The sequence below is a fragment of the Papio anubis genome, chromosome 7 (genome assembly GCF_008728515.1).
Source record: "Papio anubis isolate 15944 chromosome 7, Panubis1.0, whole genome shotgun sequence".
NCBI lineage: Eukaryota > Metazoa > Chordata > Mammalia > Primates > Cercopithecidae > Papio > Papio anubis.
In genome coordinates, this window is record NC_044982.1 from 158,197,274 (window position 1) to 158,220,347 (window position 23,074).

The window sequence follows — 23,074 nt, forward strand, 5'->3', positions numbered from 1 at the left end:
ATGCTAATACAAGAAAGGGTGCGGGGTCAGAATAAGCCTAACTAGGGGGAAAATTCATGCTGTTCCTCACTCCCCAGACTCCTCAGAACAGATCACATTATTCATAAGATGAGGACCGAGATGCTACCCTCGCTAGTTTCTCTGGAAATACAGCCTTCCACACGAGCTGAATGTCCTCCTTTTTATGCAAGCATCGTCCTCAAAGCCATAGTCTCTGCCTTGCTGGCATGGCTCCAACACAAGAGGTGAAAATGCATACAGTTGTCTGAATTTTTTCCAGATCCTGGTCGTCCAAAAAAAAAGAGAAAGGTGCCTAGAAGGATAGAAGGCAGTCCATCTGGCACATTTAAACATTACCTAAGTCCTCTGTTCACGCTCCCATAAAAAATAATAATTGGATTGTTTGGCTGTATTCCCAGATAATCACAATCAGTCTAGAATGTGCCTCAAGTATGCCTTTTTTATTTTCGTATTTTGTTTTCTTTTGTTTGAGACACGGCTTTAGAATTTGTTGATGTACCGTGTTCCGAATAGGTAACAGCACACGTCCTCATTAATGAGCTAACCACCCAGTTAGTTAAATTGCATTTCCCAAAATGAAGCATTGCATGAGTTGCATCATCTGAAGGTATTAATGCAAATGATTTACCTTAGACAGCTACCTACACAGATATATATCTATTAAGCACCTACTGTGACCTAAGCGTTTAGTAGCCCATGGGAGACATGCTCCCTAACCTCCACAATCAACAGGGCCAAACTTCTTTGAAAATATTGATTGAGTGCAAGTAGCAACTTATAATCAAAATACATTGACAGGCTTTCTTCCCAATTACAGTAAGGCTGCAGCGGCCCAGCAGGGAAAACTATTTCGCTTCCAGATTTCTTATTTCTACCATTTCATGCTGTTAAATCGGCAGCAAAGAACAGGTCTGTGTGAGACACTCCTGGCTCAGGACTGAGGCACTGCAGGGCCAGCCACAGGGACTTGTGCACACCAAGACAGCCTCGCCCTGCTAGAGCAGGTCCATCGGGCTGGCTCCCAGTCCCCCTTCCTCCCTCGCCTTCCTGTTTCTAACTGTGAATGGTCAGATGAGCCCGAGGCACTGAGCAGTACCGTCCATGAGCCACTGTGAAGGGCAGGGGAGCTTAAAGGAGAAAAATGTCAAGTTTTAGAGTAGACAGGTAGGGTCTCGGAGATAGTTTTGGTAGCAAATCTGTTTTGAGAGGTAATTTACTGTATCTCGTTGTGACTTGCTGAGCGCATGCTCTTGGCACTGCCCGGGTGATCCTGGAATCAGCCCTGTACCTTGTGCTTTAAGCTCTGAGCAGAATGGCAACAACATGAAGCTTCTCAAGAGCCCAGACTGGCAGGCGGGAGCAGGGGAGGCGGCGGCAGGGAAGGTGGGAGCAACGCTCTGCCTCCAGGAGCCCCTGATCCAGGTAGAACCGAAGGAGTCAGGACCCAGGAGGCAGCCTCCCCACCTTGGTTCACACAGTGGATCAAAGACAAAGCACAGGGGAAAGGAGCTCCAAGAAATCCTACTGCAATTAAATAAGCTGTTTCCAAATAATGTCCACAATGCTCTGATGAAGAATGTTGCAGCTTCTCCCCTTGAAAGAGACATCCTTCCCGTCCCTTAGGAACGCCCCGAGAATCTGTGAACCCTTGCATTTCCACGTTTCTTTTTATTCTTTTAATCCCAGTTTCTTGCAGGTGTGTGGCAATGGAAGCAGCAGCGCTGTCCTGTCTGGCCTGTGGGTCCATGTTTTTCACTCCTTTATTGAGAAGGCAGTGGCCTGAGTATGAATGGAGATGATAGAGCACGCTGTGGAAGGGGTGATGTGCTAGCAGCAGCCAGAGACACAGGCTGGGGTAGTGGACAGAACCCTGCCCTTGGAGAAGGAGAGCTGAGTGCACACTGCCACTCAGCCACACACCAGCTGTGTGACCCTGCACCAGCGTTTGAATTCTTTCCCTAAGACTCGGTTTTTACATCTGTAAAAGGAAATTGGTAGGTGGGGACCGGGGTCAGAACGTGCTTCCCTGAAGACAGCAGGAAACACATGCACTGAAGAGGGATCCTCACTGTTCTCTGGCCACTGCTTGATGCTGGGCCTGTGTCAGCCCAGTGGGAAAGCAGGACACAGCCTTGGGACTGCGGTGACATGGCAGCAGCAGGACTCCGACATGCTCTCAGTGAGCTTCCCTCACTGGCATTTACTTCTCTTCCAAATTAATTACCCTGGGAGAATGGAATATTGTCTCTTAAAACTCAGAAAGCCAGTCAACGTTCTCAGACATCTCTGACAGCTCTGCAACAGCAGTGACATTTTCCTAATAATTTTTCTGGCTCTAATATGGCTGCAGCCAACACAGTTGTCAGAGATAAACAGCACCACATTTTTTTGTTTTTTATTTTCATCCCAAGTGGCGAGCCAGGGCAGAGCATGCTGCAGCCATGTGCCTCTCACACCCCATGGCCTGAGTGTCTTTTGGCTCTGACCGTCCTCCACCAATAACAACAACAATGGTGGTAACAAAAACTGCGAGCCCCTTTCTGGCGCGTGATATATTGATCCTGAGAGCAGACTTGCTGGCCACTCTGCTCCGCTCAAAGCCTTCCCATCTGCATGACAGGGGCAGATGACCTCATCTCTTCCTGCCTGATGTTCCCCAGCTGTGAAGGGTGCTGAAAAAGAACAGGGACTTCAAAGTCAAGGTAAGGATGAAACGGGCTGATGGGCTGAATGGACCTACGGAAGTGTGCAGGCTCCACGTTCCAGCACTGAGCTCCTTGCAGGTCAGGTGCAATCATCGGGCTGACCCAGGGCTTCCCTGACACTCAGCTTGGTTCAAGTTTGATTTTTAAAGTTTATAAAAGTTTTCTAAACTTTATTTGAGTGAATACATGCATCATAAACTACAACAAAAACACACAAAGAAGCTAGCGGTTAGCTCTTTCACTCTCTACCCCCAAATAATGTTAACTGTTAAGACTTTGACTAGGGCAAAAAAGAAAAACATACTTAAAAAGGCAAATAATACTTTTATCACAAAAAAGTAACCTATCATTAAATGTCTTCTCCTACACCATTGCACTGGTAAAATTAATTCTGGAAAGCCACATATGAAAACAAAACGAAACAAAAATCCAGAATTAGAGAATAAATACTCAGGAGAGTTGCTGACCTGGCTAACTCTTCAGAAGTTTGAAGAGGCTTTCAGGCCTCTGAAGTCTGTTTATTTCTCAGCACAGTGTTCCAGCCATCTTGCCCTTCTTTCCCTCCAAAACACACCCCAAAACAAAAGCATGCATTGTTGACTCTCTGTTCTTAAAAAACAGCTTTCAAAAAGCAAATGCTGCACAAAAGTACGTAACAGAACCATAAAAGATGTAGCATAGGACCTTTTCCTTCTTAGCAAAGTCGTCCTTGCTTTACATGGTTTCTTTCGTATACTCTCCAGGGTTTGCCTGCCCCATGAGTAAGACAACACTTTCGGATTATGTTGCATGAAAAACAGAAAACGTCTGACTAGTATAAACCAAGGAGGCGATAACCGTGTGATGAGAATTACAATTGTTGCTGAAGCTTTGGTTCCATTTTTATTGACTTCAGTTTTTCCTTTATGGAAGATGTAAGAAACATGAAGCTTTTCTGACCTTGTTATTTTTGCAAAATTTGCCTTTGATAGAGCAAACATCTCAATAATGCCAAGAACTCTCAGTGGCTGCTTCGAGTTGTTTGACTATGGACAGGAGAGTATGGAGTTGTTTGTACCACGGAGAGGAGAGCATGGATCATATTCCTGGCTGCATTTTTAACTCAACAGAGAGCTTGGTGTTTGCAAGCAATCTTGGCACAGACACATGTACATTGTTGGGCAGATTATTTAAAATGGAGAAGAAAGAAACTCAGTATGAAAGGCTGATGGCTTAGCGAGGGTTTGGCTATTTTCTCTGCCCTTGAAGACCTTGCCTGTGTAGAGTGTGTCTACCACAACAGGGCTTTCTTTCCCTTGGGAATTCCAGAGGCCACAGAGAAACTGTGCAATTATCCCCCACACCCACTCCTGCCCATGTAGCCACAACACTCCCATGGTTGTGTGCTTTCTGGGTTAACTCAAGTGGGAATCTCTAATACCTGCACCTAGAGTCCCTTCCATCATTGTATAACTTGCTATCATTCCCACCTTGCAGATGGGGAAAGGGAGGCTTAGAGGGGTTTAGAGAGATGAAGAAGGTTCCCTGACACAAGAGGAGAGGCTAGCTGCTGTGTGATGGAACCTGAGAGATGCTGAAAGTCACCCTCACTGTTGGCCTCCCCAGCCTTCCTGCCCCAGCGCCTCCTCCCTCCATCAGCTCTGGGATGTTTGAGAAAGGGGCACAATGCCTCCAGGTTCACTGTTACAAGTCATGCAGGGTCACCCAAATGGAATGAGAAGGCCATGACCTTCAAAGCGAGAAGTCTTCTTATCCTCAGAAGCTGGCCTCTCTTATCAATGCTATGATCATGTTCTCAACCTCGCTGAACAAATTACATCACTAAAGCTGGAATAAAATAGCCCGCCTTCAAGACTGGGCAGAAGGAACCAGCGCGATCCTGTGCACCAGTGGTTTGCCCACTGTAGTGAGTTTCCACCAAAGTGAGGATGTCAGTTACTGGGGGACGATACTAAAACCCTGTTACTTCACTGTCATCTTCGCAGGAATGCACAGCCAGCCGGACTGACTGCATCCAGCAGCCTCCCACTCCACAAGGTGTGCAAGTCTACAGGAATGGGAAGCAAGCAAGGCAAGGGGCGGAGCATATGAAACAGGAAAAGCAGGAGATGATAAAGGTCCACCTCACCTGTGGCAGAAGCCTGCCTGGCCTGGGCCTTGATGGGAAATCTGGTTCCCAGGGCAACAGCTTGATTCTTACTCATAGGTCCAGGATGCTGGACATGCTGCACAGCTCCCTCTAGCTGCTTCCAGAGTTTGTGGATTTAAGAGGATGCTTGAGCATTTAGGACCTTGAAGTCTACATGTCTGGTAGGCTCCTCCCTCACCTAGGAAGGTGGGCTTCCTTTTGGCTGTCCACACCTCTTACCTCTGTGTGACAGGACACAGGGCCTCTGTGGACACCTTGCAGAAGCTGCCATTTAGAGATTAACTCCTCCAACTAGAAGACAAGACTCTCCTAGTTGGAGTCTCCTAAAGGAGCAGTATGCTCCTTTCCTGCCACAGCAAAGGCATGGGGAAAGGCCCCACGTGTTGGGACGCCCCATCTGGCAGTGGCCCGCCTCAATAGTGCACTTGGGCAGCAGGCAGAAGACAAGGAGATGTTGACCTGGCTTATTTTAATACACACACACCAGATACAAAGCATTTGGACGAGTAAAGAGTGGTTGATTCTCTCCTCAGGTCACATCAACAAGGGTTTAGAATGAAATACAGCTTGCTGTACTCTATATGCTCTGCAAACAGGAAGAAAGGAGGTATTAGTGCCTCCTAAAAACATACATTTGCTGGTTTGTTTGTACCTCTGCACAGCCAGTCAATATTGCAAAGCCTGATAGCAACATAGATAAATGCAGTTGTCCTGTCCAGTTCAGGCACCTTTCTGTCTGGACGGTACAAAGCTGACCACGAAATACACATGGTGCCACTCTGAGGGCACTGAGCACCTAACTAGGAGCATGGTCCTCCTGCGATGCATGGAGAATCTTTCCCCAAGTCAACTCTCTGCACAGACCTGTGCCCTGGAAGGATGCGAGTGCCGTGAACCAGCGTCTGAATCAGACTCAGTAGCAATGAACTTAACCTCGGGGCCACAGAACCACCGCATCGGGGAACTGGATCCTCTTGAATCGGTTTCCATTGCCCTTTGGTTTTCTGGCATCTCTTTACAGTAAGTATGTTTAAAAAGAAGGATGGGAAGGATGCCTGGGGTGGGGGGCATCACTGCAGGGAAAAGGAACAACCAAAGTTCTTTCCAGCACATTCCTGGTTAACAGCACGTCCACAAGAATACAAGAATTGTGTTGATGGATAACTTTTAAGATATCGGTATCAAAAGCAGCAGGTGACGCGGACGTGTGTTTCCATTTCCCGAGGCGGACAGGGCTTGTTTTCAGACTGGCCCCACTCAAGGGCAGCCTGAAGCGCCGACCCCACGTTCCCAACCAGCTGGAGAACATGAATTGATAGCAGAATCTCCCTTGAGGAGAAGCCGAACAGTAACAAACAATGACTAGTATTTCTTAGCTTTAAGACTCCCCTCGCTCCATATTTAGTGCTGATTTATCTATTAATAGCATCTATTAATAACAGTCCTAGTTGATTCAGAGAACACCATGGTACAGCGCTGCGTTTGAAGGTATTTTCCTCCCCTTCTCTAGCCTGTGTTCCAATAGGGAATGTATAGGCAGGGGTTTAGAGAAGCATGGGTGATTTGGAACTTTTTAAATCACAAGGCTTATTTCTGTGTGAGAGAGATTTAGTTTATGCACATACGAATATATGCATATTTGCACAGATTTTTATGGCTTTTTTTTAGGTTAGTCAAGACATCTCATAGTTGGATTTCAAATCCAGAACTGAGAGACTAGAGAATGCAGAGCATGTATCAAGAAAGGTGCTGGAAATAAATAGCGGGAAAAAAATGAAATGGGAAAAGAGGAACGAAGAACATGACTAATACTAAACAAAACCTAGGGTTTTGAAGATGTGCATCTTGTTTGAAGACCTCTGCGTGGGTCTGACTGTGCTTTCCAACAGCACGGTGGCCTTGAGCTGCAATAGGCTACTGAGCTGTGAAATGTGGCTACTCCACACTGAAGTGTGCTGTCATAAAATGCACACTGGTGTCTACGACTTAGCATACAAAACCTCAGGCTATTTTATTAAAATAGCTCATTGGTAATTTTTCATATTGACTGCACAGCAAAACAATATTCTGTATAGACTGTATTGAATAAAATGTAGTAGTAAAATTAACTCCACCTGTTTCTTTTTGCTTTTTAAAATGAGACTCCTAAAAAATCTAAAATTGTATCAGTGGTTTGCATTGTATTTCGATCAGACAGCTCTGATTTAAGAAATATCGTAAAAGGTACAAGAAGTGTTCACCTGAAAATGAAGACATTCAGAACTAAGCAGACCATGATGCTACTCAGGGAATAAGAGCAAAGTGTCTGCAAGTTTGAAAGAGAAGCAGAACAGTAGAAAATCAATATAGATCACCTTGTAGAGTTTTGTCATTTTAATAATATTTAGTATTTCAGTTCAAAAACACAAAATGCTTTTCTACTTATTTGGGTCTTCTTTCATGTTTTTAATAATAAAAGACAGTTAACAACTCCACCTTAGCTCTCACTTCCTGCTTATTTTGAGAATGTTATATAAATGGGATCTCACATATGTGACCTTTGGAGACTGGCATTCTTCACTCAGCTTCGAATGCTGTTGCAGACCAAGTTGTTGCATATATGAGTAATTTGTTGGTTTTGCTTGCTGAGTAGTTGTCCATTTTAAAGATGTACCAACAGTTTGCTTAACCATTAACCACTGAAGAACATGAGGGCTGTTTCTGGTTTGAGGCTATTAAGAATGGTGCTACTATGAATATTTATAGACAGATTTTCTTGTCAACATAACTATTCATTTCTCCAAGACAAATGCCCAAGCTTGCAATCACTAGGTCACATGGTAAGTACAATTTTAGTTTTATAAGACACTTCTGTGCTATTTTCTACAGTGACTGTGTCATTCTACATTCCCACCAGCAGGGTATCCAGGTTTTCCACATCCTGGCCAGGATTTCGTGTTCTCACTATTTTTTTTATTTTAACCATTCTGATAGGTATGTAGTGATAGCTCACTGTGATTTTAATTTACATTTACTATTAATAATAGCTGATGATGTTGAACATCTTTTCGCATGCAGATTTTCCATGTAAATATCACCTTTGGTCAAACGACTATGTCTCTCACCAGTTTCTTCTTTCTTTCTTTCTTTTTTTTTTTTTTTTCCTGAATCTCACTCTTGTTTCCCAGGCTGGAGTGCAATGGCACGATCTCGGCTCACTGCAAACTCCAACTCCTGGGTTCCAGCGATTCTCCTGCTTCAGCCTTCTGAGTAGTTGGGATTACAGGCATGCACCACCACACCTGGCTAATTTTTTTGCTGTGGTTGTTAGTAGAGATGGGGTTTCACCATGTTGGTCACGCTGGCCTCGAACTCTTGACCTCAGGTGATATGCCTACCTTGGCCTCCCAAAGTGCTGAGATTACAGGCATGAACCACCACACCTGGCCTATCTTTTACCCATTTCTAACTGGATTGTTTTGTTGTTCAGTTTTTAGTATACATTTTTTAAATGTGAGTTAAAAATCCATAATGTAAAATGTGTCATTTTAACCATTTTCAGTGTACAACTCAGTCGTAGTAGGTACATTCCCAGTGTTGGGCAGCAATTGCTGCTCTATTTCCAAAACCTGCTCATCCTCCCACACAGAAGATCTGTGCTCCCCTTGTTCTCTCCTCCCCACATTCCCTGGTCCCCTCCACTCTGCTTTCTCTCCCTATGAATCTGCCTATTCTAGACACCTCATGGAGGTGCAAGCATAGAGCACTCATTCCTTTTTCATTGGCCTTATTCGACTTAAATGATGTTTCCAAAGGCGTAGCATGCATCTGAACATCCTTGGTATGGCCTGTATTAAAACATCCTTAGTCATTAGGGAAATGCAAATCAAAACCATAATGAGCTACAACTTCTCATCCACTAGGATGGCTGTTATCAATAAAAAGGGAAGAGATAACAAGTGTCGGTGAGGATGTGAAGAAACTAAAATCTCTGTGCCTTGCTGGTGAAAATGTAAAGTACTACAGCTGCTGTGAAAAACAGGCTGTCATTTGCTCAGAGTATTAAATACAGAATTATTACATGGTCCGGAAATGCCACTTCTAGGTATACACCCACAAGAACCGAAAGCCAAGACTCAAGCAGCGTCTTGTCTACCAATGGGTGCAGCAGTCGCAGCAGTCAAAAGGTGAGAGCAACCCAAGTTCCCATCAAAAAATGAATAGACAAATCATGGTACTGCATATGATACAATACTGTTCAGTCATAAAAAGAAATGAAATTATTTAAGAGTTATTTATATATCACAGATTCAAGCCTTATCAGATTTGTGGTTTGCAAAGTGTTCTCTCCCAGCCTCATCTGCCTTTTTGACCTCATGACAAGTTCTTGGTAGACCAACGGTTTCACTTTTGACAAGGTCCCATTGATCACTTTTTCGTTTGGGGATCATGCTTTCAGTACCAAGGATAAACACTCTTCATTAGCCTTAGTTCATGAATATTTTTTCCTACGTATTTTTTCTAATATATTGTGTTTTTATGTTTATTTTATTTAAGGCCTCAATTCCTTTGGAATTAACTGTTGTATAAAGTCAAGCTTTTTTTTTTTTGCCCGTAGATATCCAATTGAACTTCAGAAATCAATTACCATTTTACTTGTTGTTTGACAGAGTAATGATATATGCTACTTGCATACTTCTCATAATATAGCATTTTAAAGATAAGGTTCAAGACATGCTAACAACAGCAGTGCCATACATTAGTGTGATGGGTGTCCCAGGATTTAATGTTGCACAATAAAGAGTCAACAGTGGGGTACTAATTATTTTATTACTGAAAGTTTAATTAAAGGAATGGCATCTCACCTTTCAGATTTGATTCTAGTACATAATTTAAACAACTGCCAATGAACATTTATTTTGCATATGTAATACTCTACATCTCAAACTAAGCAACAGAAAGAGATTATGTCAAGGTCCGGTGCACCCCTATATTAGTTTACAGAAGTGTATATGCGTGTGTGTGCCTGTGTGTGTATGTGTGTGAAGAGATCCCTCTCTTCAGAAAAAATAAGAGCATAGAGTTGTAACACTGGCATTCTTAACATTTTGTCATTAATTTTGTATTTGACTTAAAACAGATTAGGACATCCATGTATATTGCATTGTTTAGCTAAAGGTATATACTGTAGCTACACTAAGCTAGACACATTAATTTTTCAAAGGCAATATAACTTTTGGAAGTGAAATCATGAGTAAAATAAAGCTTATACTAACATATATTAACCAATCAGCTGGACAAAAAGAAACATTTATTTCATAATGCTGACATTTAATCAAAAGAAAACCAAGAAGAAAACAAATTACTTTCAAAACAACTTAAGAAATAAAGAATTAAATGCCCAAAATTTATATTTTGCCTTTTTATTTAATTTTTTTCATAAAATATATTAAGACACTATTGGGGGAACCCGCCCTCAATATTTCAATGTAGGTTCTTTCTATTTTCCATAAGTGTTGGCCAGCTGTGAAATAAAGAGAAAGAGTACAAAGAGAGGAATTTTACAGCTGGGCCACTGGGGGTGACATCACATATCAGTAGGTCCGTGATGCCCACCTAAGCCGCAAAACCAGCAAGTTTTATTAAGGATTTTAAAAGGGGAGGGAGTGCAAGAACAGGGAGTAGGTCACAAGATCACATGCTTCAAAGGGCAAAAAGGAGAACAAAGATCACATGCTTCTGAGGAAACAGGACCAGGGCAAAATCAGAAACTCCTGATAAGGGTCTATGTTCAGCGGTGTATGTATTGTCTTGATAAACATCTTAACGGAAAACAGGGTTTGAGAGCAGAGAACTGGTCTGACCTCAAATTTATCAGGGTGGGGTTTTTCCCCACCCTAGTAAGCCTGAGGGTACTGCAGGAGACCAGGGCGTATTTCAGTCCTTATCTCAACCACATAAGACAGACATTCCCAGAGTGGCCGTTTATAGACCTCCCCCCAGGAATGCATTCCTTCCCCAGAGTATTAATTATTAATATTCTTTGCTAGGAAAAGAATTTAGTGATATCTTCCCTACTTGCATATCCATTTATAGGCTCTCTGCAAGAAGAAAAATATGGCTCTATTTTGCCCGACCCCACAGGCAGTCAGACCTTGAAGTTGTCTTCCCTTGTTCTCTGAAAATCGCTGTTATTCTGTTCCTTTTCAAGGTGCACTGATTTCATATTCTTCAAACACACATGTTTTACAATCAATTTGTACAGTTAACACAATTATAGTAGTAGCCCTGAGGTAACGTACATCCTCAGCTTACAAAGATAACAGGATTAAGAGATTCAAGTAAGACAGGCATAAGAAATTATGAAAGTATTATTTGGGAAGTGACAAATGTCCATGAAATATTCACAAATTATGTTCCCCTGCCATGGCTCCAGCTGGTCCCTACATTCAGAGCCCCTGACTTCCCAAAACAAGACACAGATTAAACAAGACAGTTTGCCATAATTCACGGGAGATGATTTTTCCTTTTAGTGAAATGTATTTTGGGCTTGTTCTGCTGTGTAGATTCTCCCCACAATCTGAGAATTGTGAATGGAACATCTACCAGGCAGGTTCACAGGTCTTGGAATGCTCTGAGTCACTAGTAATTATGGCAGGCAAACTAGTAACCAGCAAGGATGTTCACACTCTGAACCCCAGAACCTGCAACTATGTCACTTTATGTGGCAGAAGGGACTTCAAAGATGTGATTAAGTGAAAGATCTTAGATGGGAGATTATCTTGGCCCATGTGGGTGAGCCCAACCTAATCACACAGGTCTTCAAAACCCAGGGAGCTCTCCTGTCTGTGGTTTAAGAGAGAGATGATGACAAAAGTGGGATCAGAGAGAGGTGCTGTTGTTGGCTCCAAAGATAGAGGAAGGGGACCCACGTCAAGGAATGTGGGCAGCCTCTAGGAGCTTGAAAAAAGCCAGGACACAGATTCTCCCCCAGAGCCTCCAGGTGGCAATGCTGCTCTGCCCACAACTTGATTTTAGCCCAGTTCAGATTTCTAATCTACAGAAATGTAAGATACTAAATTTATGTTGTTTCAAGTCACTAAGGCTACAGTAATTTGTTGCAGGAGTAATAGGAAATGAATAAAACAATCAATGCTGTTTGCAATTGAATATTCTTTATGGTTCAATTTCTATGAGTGCACTAACTACACAATTATGGCCAAGTTCTAGACACCAAAAATGTTTGTCCAAGAGTCCATATCAAATTCACTTTTAATTCATCCATATAAGTAATTTAAAATGTAGTTTTAATAATTTTAACAAGTTTAAATAAACTTATAACATTACCTCTTAAAGTACATTTTAGGAATTTTTAAAATGTGATCCTTAACCTCAATGACTACAGAAAGTGCTATAGGAAATTTTTAATTAATTAAAATATTATTTCAAAAATCTCAACTATTTAAAAATAAAAGTTAAAGCCATTACCCAAACATGTTATATAGCAAATGTTAATGCCTCATCTCTGTGCATATATTGGAAAATCTTACATACTTGTCATTGTTTGAGAGGTTTTGCTTCTGCTACTCAGAGAGCCAAGACCAGCCTAACAGTTGTTAGTCAATTTTACGATCACTTTATATCTTACTGTACATTTTGGGCAGTTTTTCTAACTTTTATTTGTATGATAGTGAATATAACTAGTTGTTCAACTTTGTTATTGTAAAATTTTTAAGTGGAAAAATACAGCTTCTGAGTGTATTTAATTGAAAAATATCAGGACACTGCAAGGTTAACTGTTCACAAACATGGACACCATTTCACTTTCTTTCCTTTTTTTTGAGATGGAGTCTCACTCTATTGCCTAGGCTGGAGTGCAGTGGCATGATCTCGGCTCACTGCAACCTCTGCCTCCTGGGTTCAAGCCATTCTCCTGCCTCAGCCTCCCACATAGCTGGGATTACAGGTACATGCCACCACACCTGGCTAATTTTTGTATTTTTAGTAGAGATACACCATAATGGCCAGGCTGGTCTTGAACTCCTGACCTCGTGATCTGCTTGCCTCGGCCTCCCAAAGTGCTGGGATTATAGGCATGAGCCACTGCACCCGGCTCACTTCACTTTCAATTGCTTATTGGTATTAGAATCGGCGTCTTCCTGAAAGTGGACACCCATCATGTGGAAACAACTTAGGCACCAAACTGATTTAGATGCAAGTATCCTCCATCACTCCAAGTTACCAATGAGTGTTTTCATTAGGAGAGTGTTATTATTCTCATTTATGAATAGTGAATCCTATACATATGAATTAATGCTACACATGTAAAGTGGTTCAAAAACTTATACTTTAAAGCACTCTTTTGTATTTTGGGAAACCAAGTTTTTTTTTAATTTGATATTTTTAAAATTTGATATTATGGAACATTGTGGTTTATGACAGCAATAGATTCCTAACTGATTTCTTTATCGCCAATAATTTTTTTTTTTTACTAGACTTTAAAAAAAAGAAGCAGGTTTAGGTTCACAGAAAAATTGAGCAGAAAGTACAGGGCTCCCAAGTACTCCTTTCCCCAGCTATCAACATCCCCCACCACAGCAGTCCATTTGTTACAATCAATGAACCTACATTGACACGTCGTTATCACCTGAAGTCCAGGGACTGATTTTAGCATTCATCCTTAGCGTTGTACATTCTATGTGTTTGACAAATATGTCCAACATGACAGTATCATATATAATAGTTTCACTGTCCTAAAAATCCTCCCTCTGCCCACAACCCCTGGCAACCACTGACCTTTCTACTGCTTTTACAGTTTTGCCTTTTCCAGAGTGTCATATAGTTGGAATCAGAGTATGCAGCCTTTTCAGATTGGTTTCTTTTTCTTAGGAAATAGGCGTTTAAGTTTCCTACATGTCTCTTTATGGCTTGGGAGCTCCTTTCTTTGTATGCTGAATAATATTCCATTGCATGAATGTGCTGTGGTCTGTTTATCCATTCTTCTATCAAAGGACATCTCGGTTGCTTCCAAATTTTGGCAACTATGAATAAAGCTGCTATAAACACCTGTATGCAGGTTTTGGTGTGGACATAAGTTTTAATTCATTTGGGTAAATGCCAAGGAGTACAAATTCTGGATCATATAGTACCAGCATGTCTAGTTCTGTGAGAGACTACCCAGCTGTCTTCCAAAGGGCTGTGACATTGTGCATTCCCCCAGCGGTGAGTGAGAGTTCCTGCTGCCCCACATCCCACTGCATTTAAGGTTGCCAGTGTTTCAGATTTTCTGCCATATAACCGTGTACATCCAGTTTTGCTCTTATAAGATCTTATACGGTTGCTGAACATAAATTTGATCCTGCCACTCCCTGATTTTCAGATATAATAACCTTTCTTTGCTCACGCATTGGAAGTGCCACTTTCTGTCACTGTATATAAGACTGTCCACGCCCGGCTCCCACATTCCTCATTCCTCCACTACCACATTTCCATCCATTTCCATTCCTTCCATTTCCTTCCATTCCTCCACCATTCCAGGCTCCATATCGCTCTGACCACCATCATTCCCCTAACCTTGTCCCATCCACTCTGACCACCATCGACCTGAAACCCCAGCTCCCCACATTCACTCTGACCACCATCACTACCACGACACACCAGAAACAGGCTCCCATATACGCCCTGACCACCATCAGTACCACAACACACCAGAAACTGGCTCCCATCCACTCTGACCACCATCAGTACCACGACACACCAGAGACAGGCTTATCCACTCCCTGACCACCATCAGTACCATGACACACCAGAGACAGGCTCCCGGCTCTGACCACCATCATCAGTGCCTGAGACAGGCTCCCATTAATCTGACCACCGACACTACGACCACACCAAGGACCAGGCTCCCACGTGCGCTCTGACCACCGTCACTGCGACACACCAGAGACAGGCTCCCCGTTAAGCTCTGACCACCGTCACTACGACACACCAGAGACAGGCTCCCCCGCGTTAAGCTCTGACCACCGTCACTACCGACACACCAGAGAGACAGGCTCCCCGCGTTCGGCTCTGACCGTCACTACCACGACGCCACCAGAGACAGGCTCCCGTTGGCTCTGGCGGCCACCGTCACTACACGACACACCAGAGACAGGCTCCCACGTTCGCTCTGACCACCGTCACTACACGACACACCAGAGACAGGCTCCCACGTCCGCTCTGACCACCATCAGTACCACGACACACCAGAGACAGGCTCCCGTCTAAGCTCTGACCACCATCAGTACCACAACACACCAGAGAACAGGCTCCCCGCGTCAGCTGACCACCATCACTACACACCAGAGACAGGCTCCCCGTCCGCTCTGACCACCATCCAGCACCACGACACACCAGAGACAGGCTCCCGTCGCTCTGACCACCATCAATACCCGCGACACACCAGAGACAGGCTCCCACATCCAGTCTGACCACCATCACTACCACGACACACACCAGAGACAGGCTCCCGTCCACTCTGACCACCATCACTACCACGACACACACCAGAGACAGGCTCCGTCCACTCTGACCACCATCAGGTACCACGACACACCAGAGACAGGCTCCCGTCCACTCTGACCACCATCACTACCACGACACACCAGAAACAGGCTCCGCGTCCTCTGACCACCATCACTACCACGACACACCAGAAACAGGCTCCCACGTCCTCTGACCACCATCAGTACCACGACACACCAGAGACAGGCTCCCACGTCCACTCTGACCACCATCAGTACCACGACACACCAGAGACAGGCTCCCACGTCCACTCTGACCACCATCACTACACGACACACCAGAGACAGGCTCCCACGTTCACTCTGACCACCATCACTACCACGACACACCAGAGACAGGGAAACAGATGTGGCTGGTCTCACAAACCGTTTTTACTACTCTCCAGATTTATTCCTAGTACTTTATGCTCATTGTCAACTAATTCCAGAAAGGCATTCGCTTTTACGTATTTCCCCGAGTATGTGTGAATTGTTTTAAGAATTTATGTTACTGCTATAAATATCTTTTTAAAACAATTTACACAAGCACTTTTCTTTCTGGCAGTGTTGTGTAAGTCCACGTGCACACAATCCCCTCCTGGAACTGAGCACTTAAAAGGCTCTGTGAGTGATTTAAACACATTTTTACAGCATGACAGAATGAGGGAAGCTATTACAGAAAGAAATAAGGTTTCTGGTGAGAACACGTGCATAGTGTGCAGAGCTCTGCTGATCTCTGCAGACCTGGACCTGGGCCTCCACAGGCCCCACACACGCAAGGAACAGAAGCAAAAGTAAAATAAGGGATGAACATATTTTACAGTTCATTTGAAGGTTCAGGGAAAGATCAATAATGTTCAATGAAGAAAGCCACAAAAACTTCTACATGAGATTTCATCAGATTTGTTTGTCATGTTCCATATGCAATTTTATTTATTTATTTATTTATTTATTTATTTATTATTTATTTATTTAGAGACAGAGTCGCACTCTGTCACCCAGGCTGGAGTGCAGTGGTACGATCTCAGCTCACTGCAACCTCTGCCTCCCGGGTTCAAGCGATTCTCCTGCCTCAGCCTCCAGAGTAGCTGGGACTACAGGCACCCGTCACCACGCTCAGCTGATTTTTTGTATTTTTAGTACAGACGGGGTTTCACCGTGTTAGCCAGGATGGTCTTGATCTCCTGACCTTGTGAGCCACATGCCTCGGCCTCCCAAAGTGCTGGGATTACAGGCATGAGCCACCGTGCCTGGCCCCATATGCAATTTTAAAGAAAGCCAATACAATAAACTGAATTCTTATGAGTCATACATAAGTACTTGTGATTAATTCATTTAAAATGCCCCATTGTAAATTCATTCACCAGATATCTTTCCGTTTTGATTTTAACTTAAAAATTGTATAGATTTGATATTTGATATTCCTTTTATATATACTCTTATACTTAGCGGTAGATGTTGTCTTTAGGGACTTGTAAAGGATTACTTGGTAACTATGATATCTACTATAAGTAAAACGTTGGAAGATAAAATACTATGAAAAATTAAATCATCTTACAATGGTTCAATGAGACAAATGTAAGTAAAATTAAAGAAAAATGTGTATCTTTCTACTTAGTAGACAAATCACCTTGCTTTAAGGTAATGTTAAATTGGCCGGGCATGGTGGCTCACGCCTGTAATCCCAGCACTTTGGGAGGCCGAGGTGGGTGGATCACCTGAGGTCAGGAGTTCGAGATCAGCCTGACCAACATGGTGAAACTCCAACTAAAAATACAAAAATACAAAATACAAAAATGCAAATATACTAAAATACAAAATACAAAAATAGCTGGGCGTGGTGGCACGTGCCTATAGTCCCAGCTACTCAGGAGGCTGAGGCAGGTGAATCACTTGAACCCCGGGAGGCAGAGGTTGCAGTGAGCTAAGACCGTGCTACTGCACTCCAGCCTGGGTGACAAGAGCAAAACTCAGTCTCAATAGATAAATAAAGAAATAAAAATTAAAAATAAATTTAAAAAAGATAATGTTAAATCTAAAATATTACGTAGGAATTTTGTATACTTCCGAATAGTATGCACAGCTCATTAGCATAAGGGTCTTTTGGTAAATCAACTGTTGATCAGTTTCTGAATGTTTCCATGTTATGGATGGTCAAGTTGCTCACAGCCTTATCGAGATCACCTATTTTGTAACGTGGCCCTTATGCGACAAGGTCTAGAGTGAGAATGCCCAGGTAGTCAATACCAAAACCATCATCAGTTTTCTCTGTGTGTGCAGGGACACTGTGATCAATCGCATGGCTGTTTGACAGACGCAGCACCAGGCTAGGCATCCCTCACACAGCATGCACACCCCGGGCTGGGACTGGTACTCACAGCTGGAGAAAATCAGCGGGCAGGAGTGCTCGTCCATGGGGAAGTTGTGCAGCTGCAGCTGGCACTCGGCATTGATGGTGAGCCTGCGGAAGAGCCAAGCGTCAGTCCAGGTCAGCAAACAGCACGGGGCAAGGCTGGCGGCTGCTACGGCACCCCATGTAGGGATGGGGAGGGCCGCTCTGTCACCCAGGGCAGCACACGCAGCTCACTCTTGGCCAGGGAACCATTCACGGTGAGACTGTGCTGTGCTGCTTTCATGTTGGGTTATTTTGTTTTGCTTTTAACTATCAGTGGCACAGAGAATTCCAGTTAGTAAAATTCCAACTATGTCTAGAAATACACGCCAAGTCAGAGAGGAGACAAAACCAACTGTTGTTTTATAAGTTGTTGTTGTCAATCTGTTTGAATTAAATCCTTCCTCCATTTGGAAACTGGTGTGTTTATCTAAACAGCTATTATGCCAAATTAATGCACGCATCGGGGGGATTTCCTGTTTGGACAACTGCCCCATATTTCACTAGGCAGGTGGTGGCTCTGCCAAATGTGGGCCCTGCCTCCTCCCAGGGCAGTAGCCTCATACTTCAGTGTCTACACGGGGTCCCAGAACTGGCTGGGTCTTGGCCCCGGCTTGCTGAGGCTTTATGTCATGTCAGAGTCTCCGGTGTATGGCTGTACAACTGATGAGGAGACAACTTCTACAAACCCCAGCTCTCAACGTATTTCATCCGCACAGTTCCCAGCTGTGGCTTTTTTTCTTTTTTTGCTGTTTAATTGTTCCCTCCCTGGCAAAACGAGGATTTCCCTGAAACTTTAACGCTCTCTCACCGTCTGCTTATTTTAAAGTCCATCTGGGCCTATGTGTGTGCTGTGGACATTTATTTAATGTTAGGAATCAGATTTCTCCTTGTGGAAATCTCAGTACGCACACGGCTTTCATTCTCAGGATGGATGAGCTAAGCCAGTAAGGATGGGTAAGGAGAGGAAAGTGACAGGGGTCAAGCCCTGAGGCAGAAAGAGCAGAGCAGGGAGATGTAGCCACAGAGCAGGTGCAAGAAGCAGCCCTGTGCCCTGGGGCAGTGAGAGCGAGCCGGTGAGAGCAAAGGCTAGATGCACCCAGGGCTTCTGAGCCATCAGGAAGAAGGGAGTGCAGTGCCCTCTGGAGCAGCACCAACCGCTCAAAGGACACTGCTGGAGGGACCGTCCAGTCCCTGTGCTGGGCGAGCAGACAGGAGTGTGGAGGGCCCATCATTGCTAGTGCTGTGTTGCTGTGTGTTCAGTTAGACTCTGACCATCCCAGCAGAAAGACCTGGGGGAGACAGGCTCCCAGTGGTGACTGTGGGCGAGTCAGTTTCCTTCTTGGAAGCTCAGTTTCCCTTACCTCTCTGGGTTTCTTGGAAGACTTCCCTGCCTCTAGGACACACTCCAGGGGAGCTGCCACTTCCCTCAGGGATGTGCTTGGGAAAGGGGCCTACTCTCCCCATCTTCCTTGTGGTCTCAGATTTACTCAAACTGCATTTGTTGGTTAGTACGCCGATATCTGTCTTTTCCTAGGTGAGAGGACCCACGGTGTAAATCTATTAAGAATAACTTTCACGGCCTACTTCCAGCAGAAATGGATTCTGAAGAAATGAGCTCATATTCTCTGTGGATCACCTGTATGCTTTTATTTTTACACGTGTGGCATGAGGGCCAACTTTCTCAGGATGCTGTAGCATGTCTCACGTGAAAGAGAATAGACTTAGAGACGAAAATCGGGTCTCATTCCTACAACGATTCAAATTAAGGATCCCATTTTAAACCAGGAGTAATCGGAGATCGACGCAGCATCTTACCTCAAAGTGTAAAGGATTTTCCCGTCATTCCAAATCCGGAGGAGCTGGTTGGGGGTGGTGATCCAGTGGGCCTCTGCAGTTTTAGAATTGCGGAAGATGGTGTCTGGGATCCAGATCAACCCCACCATGTTGCTGTTCAGAGTGAGAATTTTCATTGTGCTATTGAATCGAAGGCGACTATCTGTCCAGGTCTGAGCAAAAAATATGTCAATTTGGTATTCCTGAAACAGAGCAGAAGGAGAGGCAAGGCAGTTCTATTAATAAATGTTCTGTATAATTTGTTCTCTTTGTCAAACGCTCTGTGTTCTCTCCATGTCGACATCCTCACCTCCCCAGTTCTCTTTCTGATAGAGACTGCTTCAACATGGCAAGCACTCAGTGAATGACGACCGATATTATTCATCAACAGTATAGTAACATCATGTGACATAACGTAAACCTTAAGTTGCAATAAATAGATGAAGTGTGAAGAAGAGCTAAGGGAGACAGTAGAATCTGTTTCAGGGTGTGGAGGCAAACCCTAGGCTCACAAGTCCAAGCCCTGACAGGTAGCAGGACCTACTGGAGCCTCGATTCTCTGATCTATAAAGTGGGGGACACAATAGTGTCCACCTCCTCAAGGTGTTATGAAGATAAAAGGAAGTGATTAAATGAGCACCCTTAGTGCCTGGCAGAGAGCAAGTGATCCATTCATATTCGTTCATATAATAGTTATGACTATTTGTACTTGAGTCTTCTCAAACAACAAAAAGCAAAACAAAAAGAAAAGTAAGAAATAAAATACAACCAAGAACTGTAGAGAGGACAGCCACCCAAGCCAAGTGCTGATTCCAAGTGCAGGCTGAAGAGGTACAAATTACAGAGGCAAAGGCCCAGGGCTGAAGCCACTGCAGTGTTCACGGTGCCCAGTAAGACTTTACTGCAGCCATCAAACAGTTAGGGCTGATTCTATCCTAGGGGCACTCTAGGAGACTCAAAGAAGTGCCTGTAGACTGGGCTGCCTCAGAGGCCATTCCCCTCACCACAGTTTAAAGAATTATTTTAGGTTCATGGTAAGAGGGATGCAGAGGCTGATTGTAAGGGATTTTTATACCTTTCATAATTTTTGTTATGCATTAGATATTATAAATGTATCACTTTTGCAGAGTCTGAATTTTGTGATTCTCAACAAATCCCATATTTACCATTTCCACTGAGTTTCCCATTTTAGAATCTTTCTGTGATAGGCAATTCAATTTCAGGTTTATAATTCAACTGGTCTTTCATTAACTAATGCATTCATTCATCATTTCCTTGCTTCTCTGAGTATGCCACACTTTTCAAACCAAGGAAGACCCAGCACTGTGCCAACAAGAAACCCCCTCCCTCCTAGAGTTTATATTCTATTCAGGGAAGACAGGCCTTAAATAAATAGGCTGGTGGTCATTCATGCCACACACAAAAATAAGGCTGGTGCATTACTAAGGATTCAAGTTAGAGGAAACAAAAGGTATCCAGGCATCCAGCACAGAGGGAATTATGGAACAGGCGATGTGAGTCTTGCGTAAGCATTTGTGCAGTTGGGGGAGCAAACAGCAGGAAAGCAGCAGCTGGGAGCAGGTTCTCAGCGAGTTTTTCCAGAAGCCTCTTGAGGCTCAGCAGCCATGGCAGCTCATGCGTGGCATCTCAGCAACCAGATGGACCCTCCCAAGTCCATGTGTCTGTCTGAATGTGCTCTTGGGGACGAATGGCCTCAGCCTCGTTCCCACCTTCCAAAATGTGGCCTGCCTCTCGCTGACAGACTCTGAACCCAGAGCCACACAGTGAACGTGTGTGTGTTAGCGTGTGTGTGAGTGTGTGCATGTGTGCTTCTGTCATACAACCTAGCATGTGCTGACTGATACAAAAATGGGGTTCAAAGAGTGGTGAAACGAAACGAAAGCAGGTAGCATTGATGCTTAGGGCTCAGGAATGTGGGACTGGAGGTCAGACGCCCGGTGCCTCGCATGGGTGAAACCTCTAATGAGACAGAACCCGTCTAAGGAGCGGGTAGCTCTCTGGGCAGAGGTTGGAAAAGGAATGGTAATTAGAATGCGTTGAGTGCTATTCTCTGTGCTTGGTAAGTTACCACAGGAAGGAAATTATCTCCAAAAGAACCCGGTGATTTGAAAGCTGTTATAAAAGAGGAAAGAAAGACAAAGCACACTTGAGGTCTGGCGGGGCTGGGAGAGGCAAGTGCCTCTCGTCCTCGTCTCTACACAGAACATGGAGCACAGCTTGCAGTGCAACGCCTGCTGAAACAACATGGCAGAAATAATCACCCCCACTGCTAAAGCCTCTAAATGGATTAGGTTGCCACCCTGTAACGTCTTTAACTATGCAAATATGGCTCAAAGGTGTGGCCCTTCCACTGAAGGCTGTAGGGCCCAGATACCTATACTTCAGAGAGAAAGGGCCAGAGTAGAGCCGGGGAGAGGGAGTGGCGCTGGCCTGCGGGAGCAAAGATGCACAGCAGCTCTTGGCACTGCCCGGAGAAAAGAACTCAGATGCGGCTGTGCACATGCGAAGCTGGCCTCAGGTAGAAAGTTGGCTCAGTTTTAAGGAAGTTCTGCCAAAGGAACCACAAGTCAGGAAGAAAAATGACTACTTGAGATTGAGTGGTACTGCTGCCTGCCTGTCTTCCATGGGCAGACGGCAGCCTCTGCTTGGACCCCAAAGCAGGTGTATTATCCAGCGCCCACCTTACCATGGCAAAAATGGTTAATGGAAAAAGAATACATTCCCAGACAATGGAGGCAAGAAAACATACCTCAGGGGCCCCGCCCTAGGGAAAGAATTAGAGCTGAATCTAAGAAAAGCCTCACCTCCGGGAACCCAGCCCATCAGGATCTGCCCAGTGGGGACTCAGGCTGGCCCTTTCCACCTCAGAACACACACTGAGTGTTTGGAGCGGGAGGGAGGTCAGATAGGCCTTCTTCGTTGACAGGTCAGTGGATCAAAGAAAACCATATCCAGACTTGATGTCTCTCCCAGAACAGGTATATATACATAGACACACAACCCTGACCTTGGGCCAGGACAAGGCTGACCTTTTGAGTTGCCTCCCTTGAAGATGGGAGAGTGTATTTTTCCCTGATGAGAAAGAGATAAGCTAATATTCAGCGGCTAGATACAGATCATGACAGTCATTGGTGCTGTTTGCCAATACCGCAGCTTCCCTGCTTGCCGGTGTGTGATAGGACTGTTCCCCATTTGGGGCTGGGTGTGGCCACCTCACTCACGAGAAGGTGAAACACAGGCAGAGTGGTGTGTGCCACTCCTAGGAGGGCCCTGGAAGAGCCCATGGGACCTGCTCACCCATTCAGGCCCTGAGGGACCGTGTGGAGCAGAGCTCTGCTGACTCACGTGAACCACGGGCCCTGGGTGGGAGAGGGTCCAGAGCAGTTTGTCAGAGGAGCCCATCCAGACTGAGAGCGGGGAAGGCGGAAAA

The 23,074-nt window shown here is 44.4% G+C and overlaps 1 protein-coding gene across 3 annotated transcripts in view; it reads right to left on the minus strand.

The window, feature by feature from the left end:
* GABRG3 (gamma-aminobutyric acid type A receptor gamma3 subunit) overlaps window positions 1-23,074 on the minus strand; it is a 556,557-nt gene that overhangs the window by 183,273 nt on the left and 350,210 nt on the right. For all 3 annotated transcript variants that reach the window (XM_021940357.1, XM_021940359.2, XM_021940358.2), the window contains 2 exons: window positions 19,606-19,826; window positions 17,774-17,856 (listed from right to left, as the gene is read on the minus strand). In XM_021940357.1, the coding sequence (XP_021796049.1) occupies window positions 17,774-17,856; window positions 19,606-19,826 (304 nt within the window). The remainder of the gene's footprint in view (window positions 1-17,773; window positions 17,857-19,605; window positions 19,827-23,074) is intronic.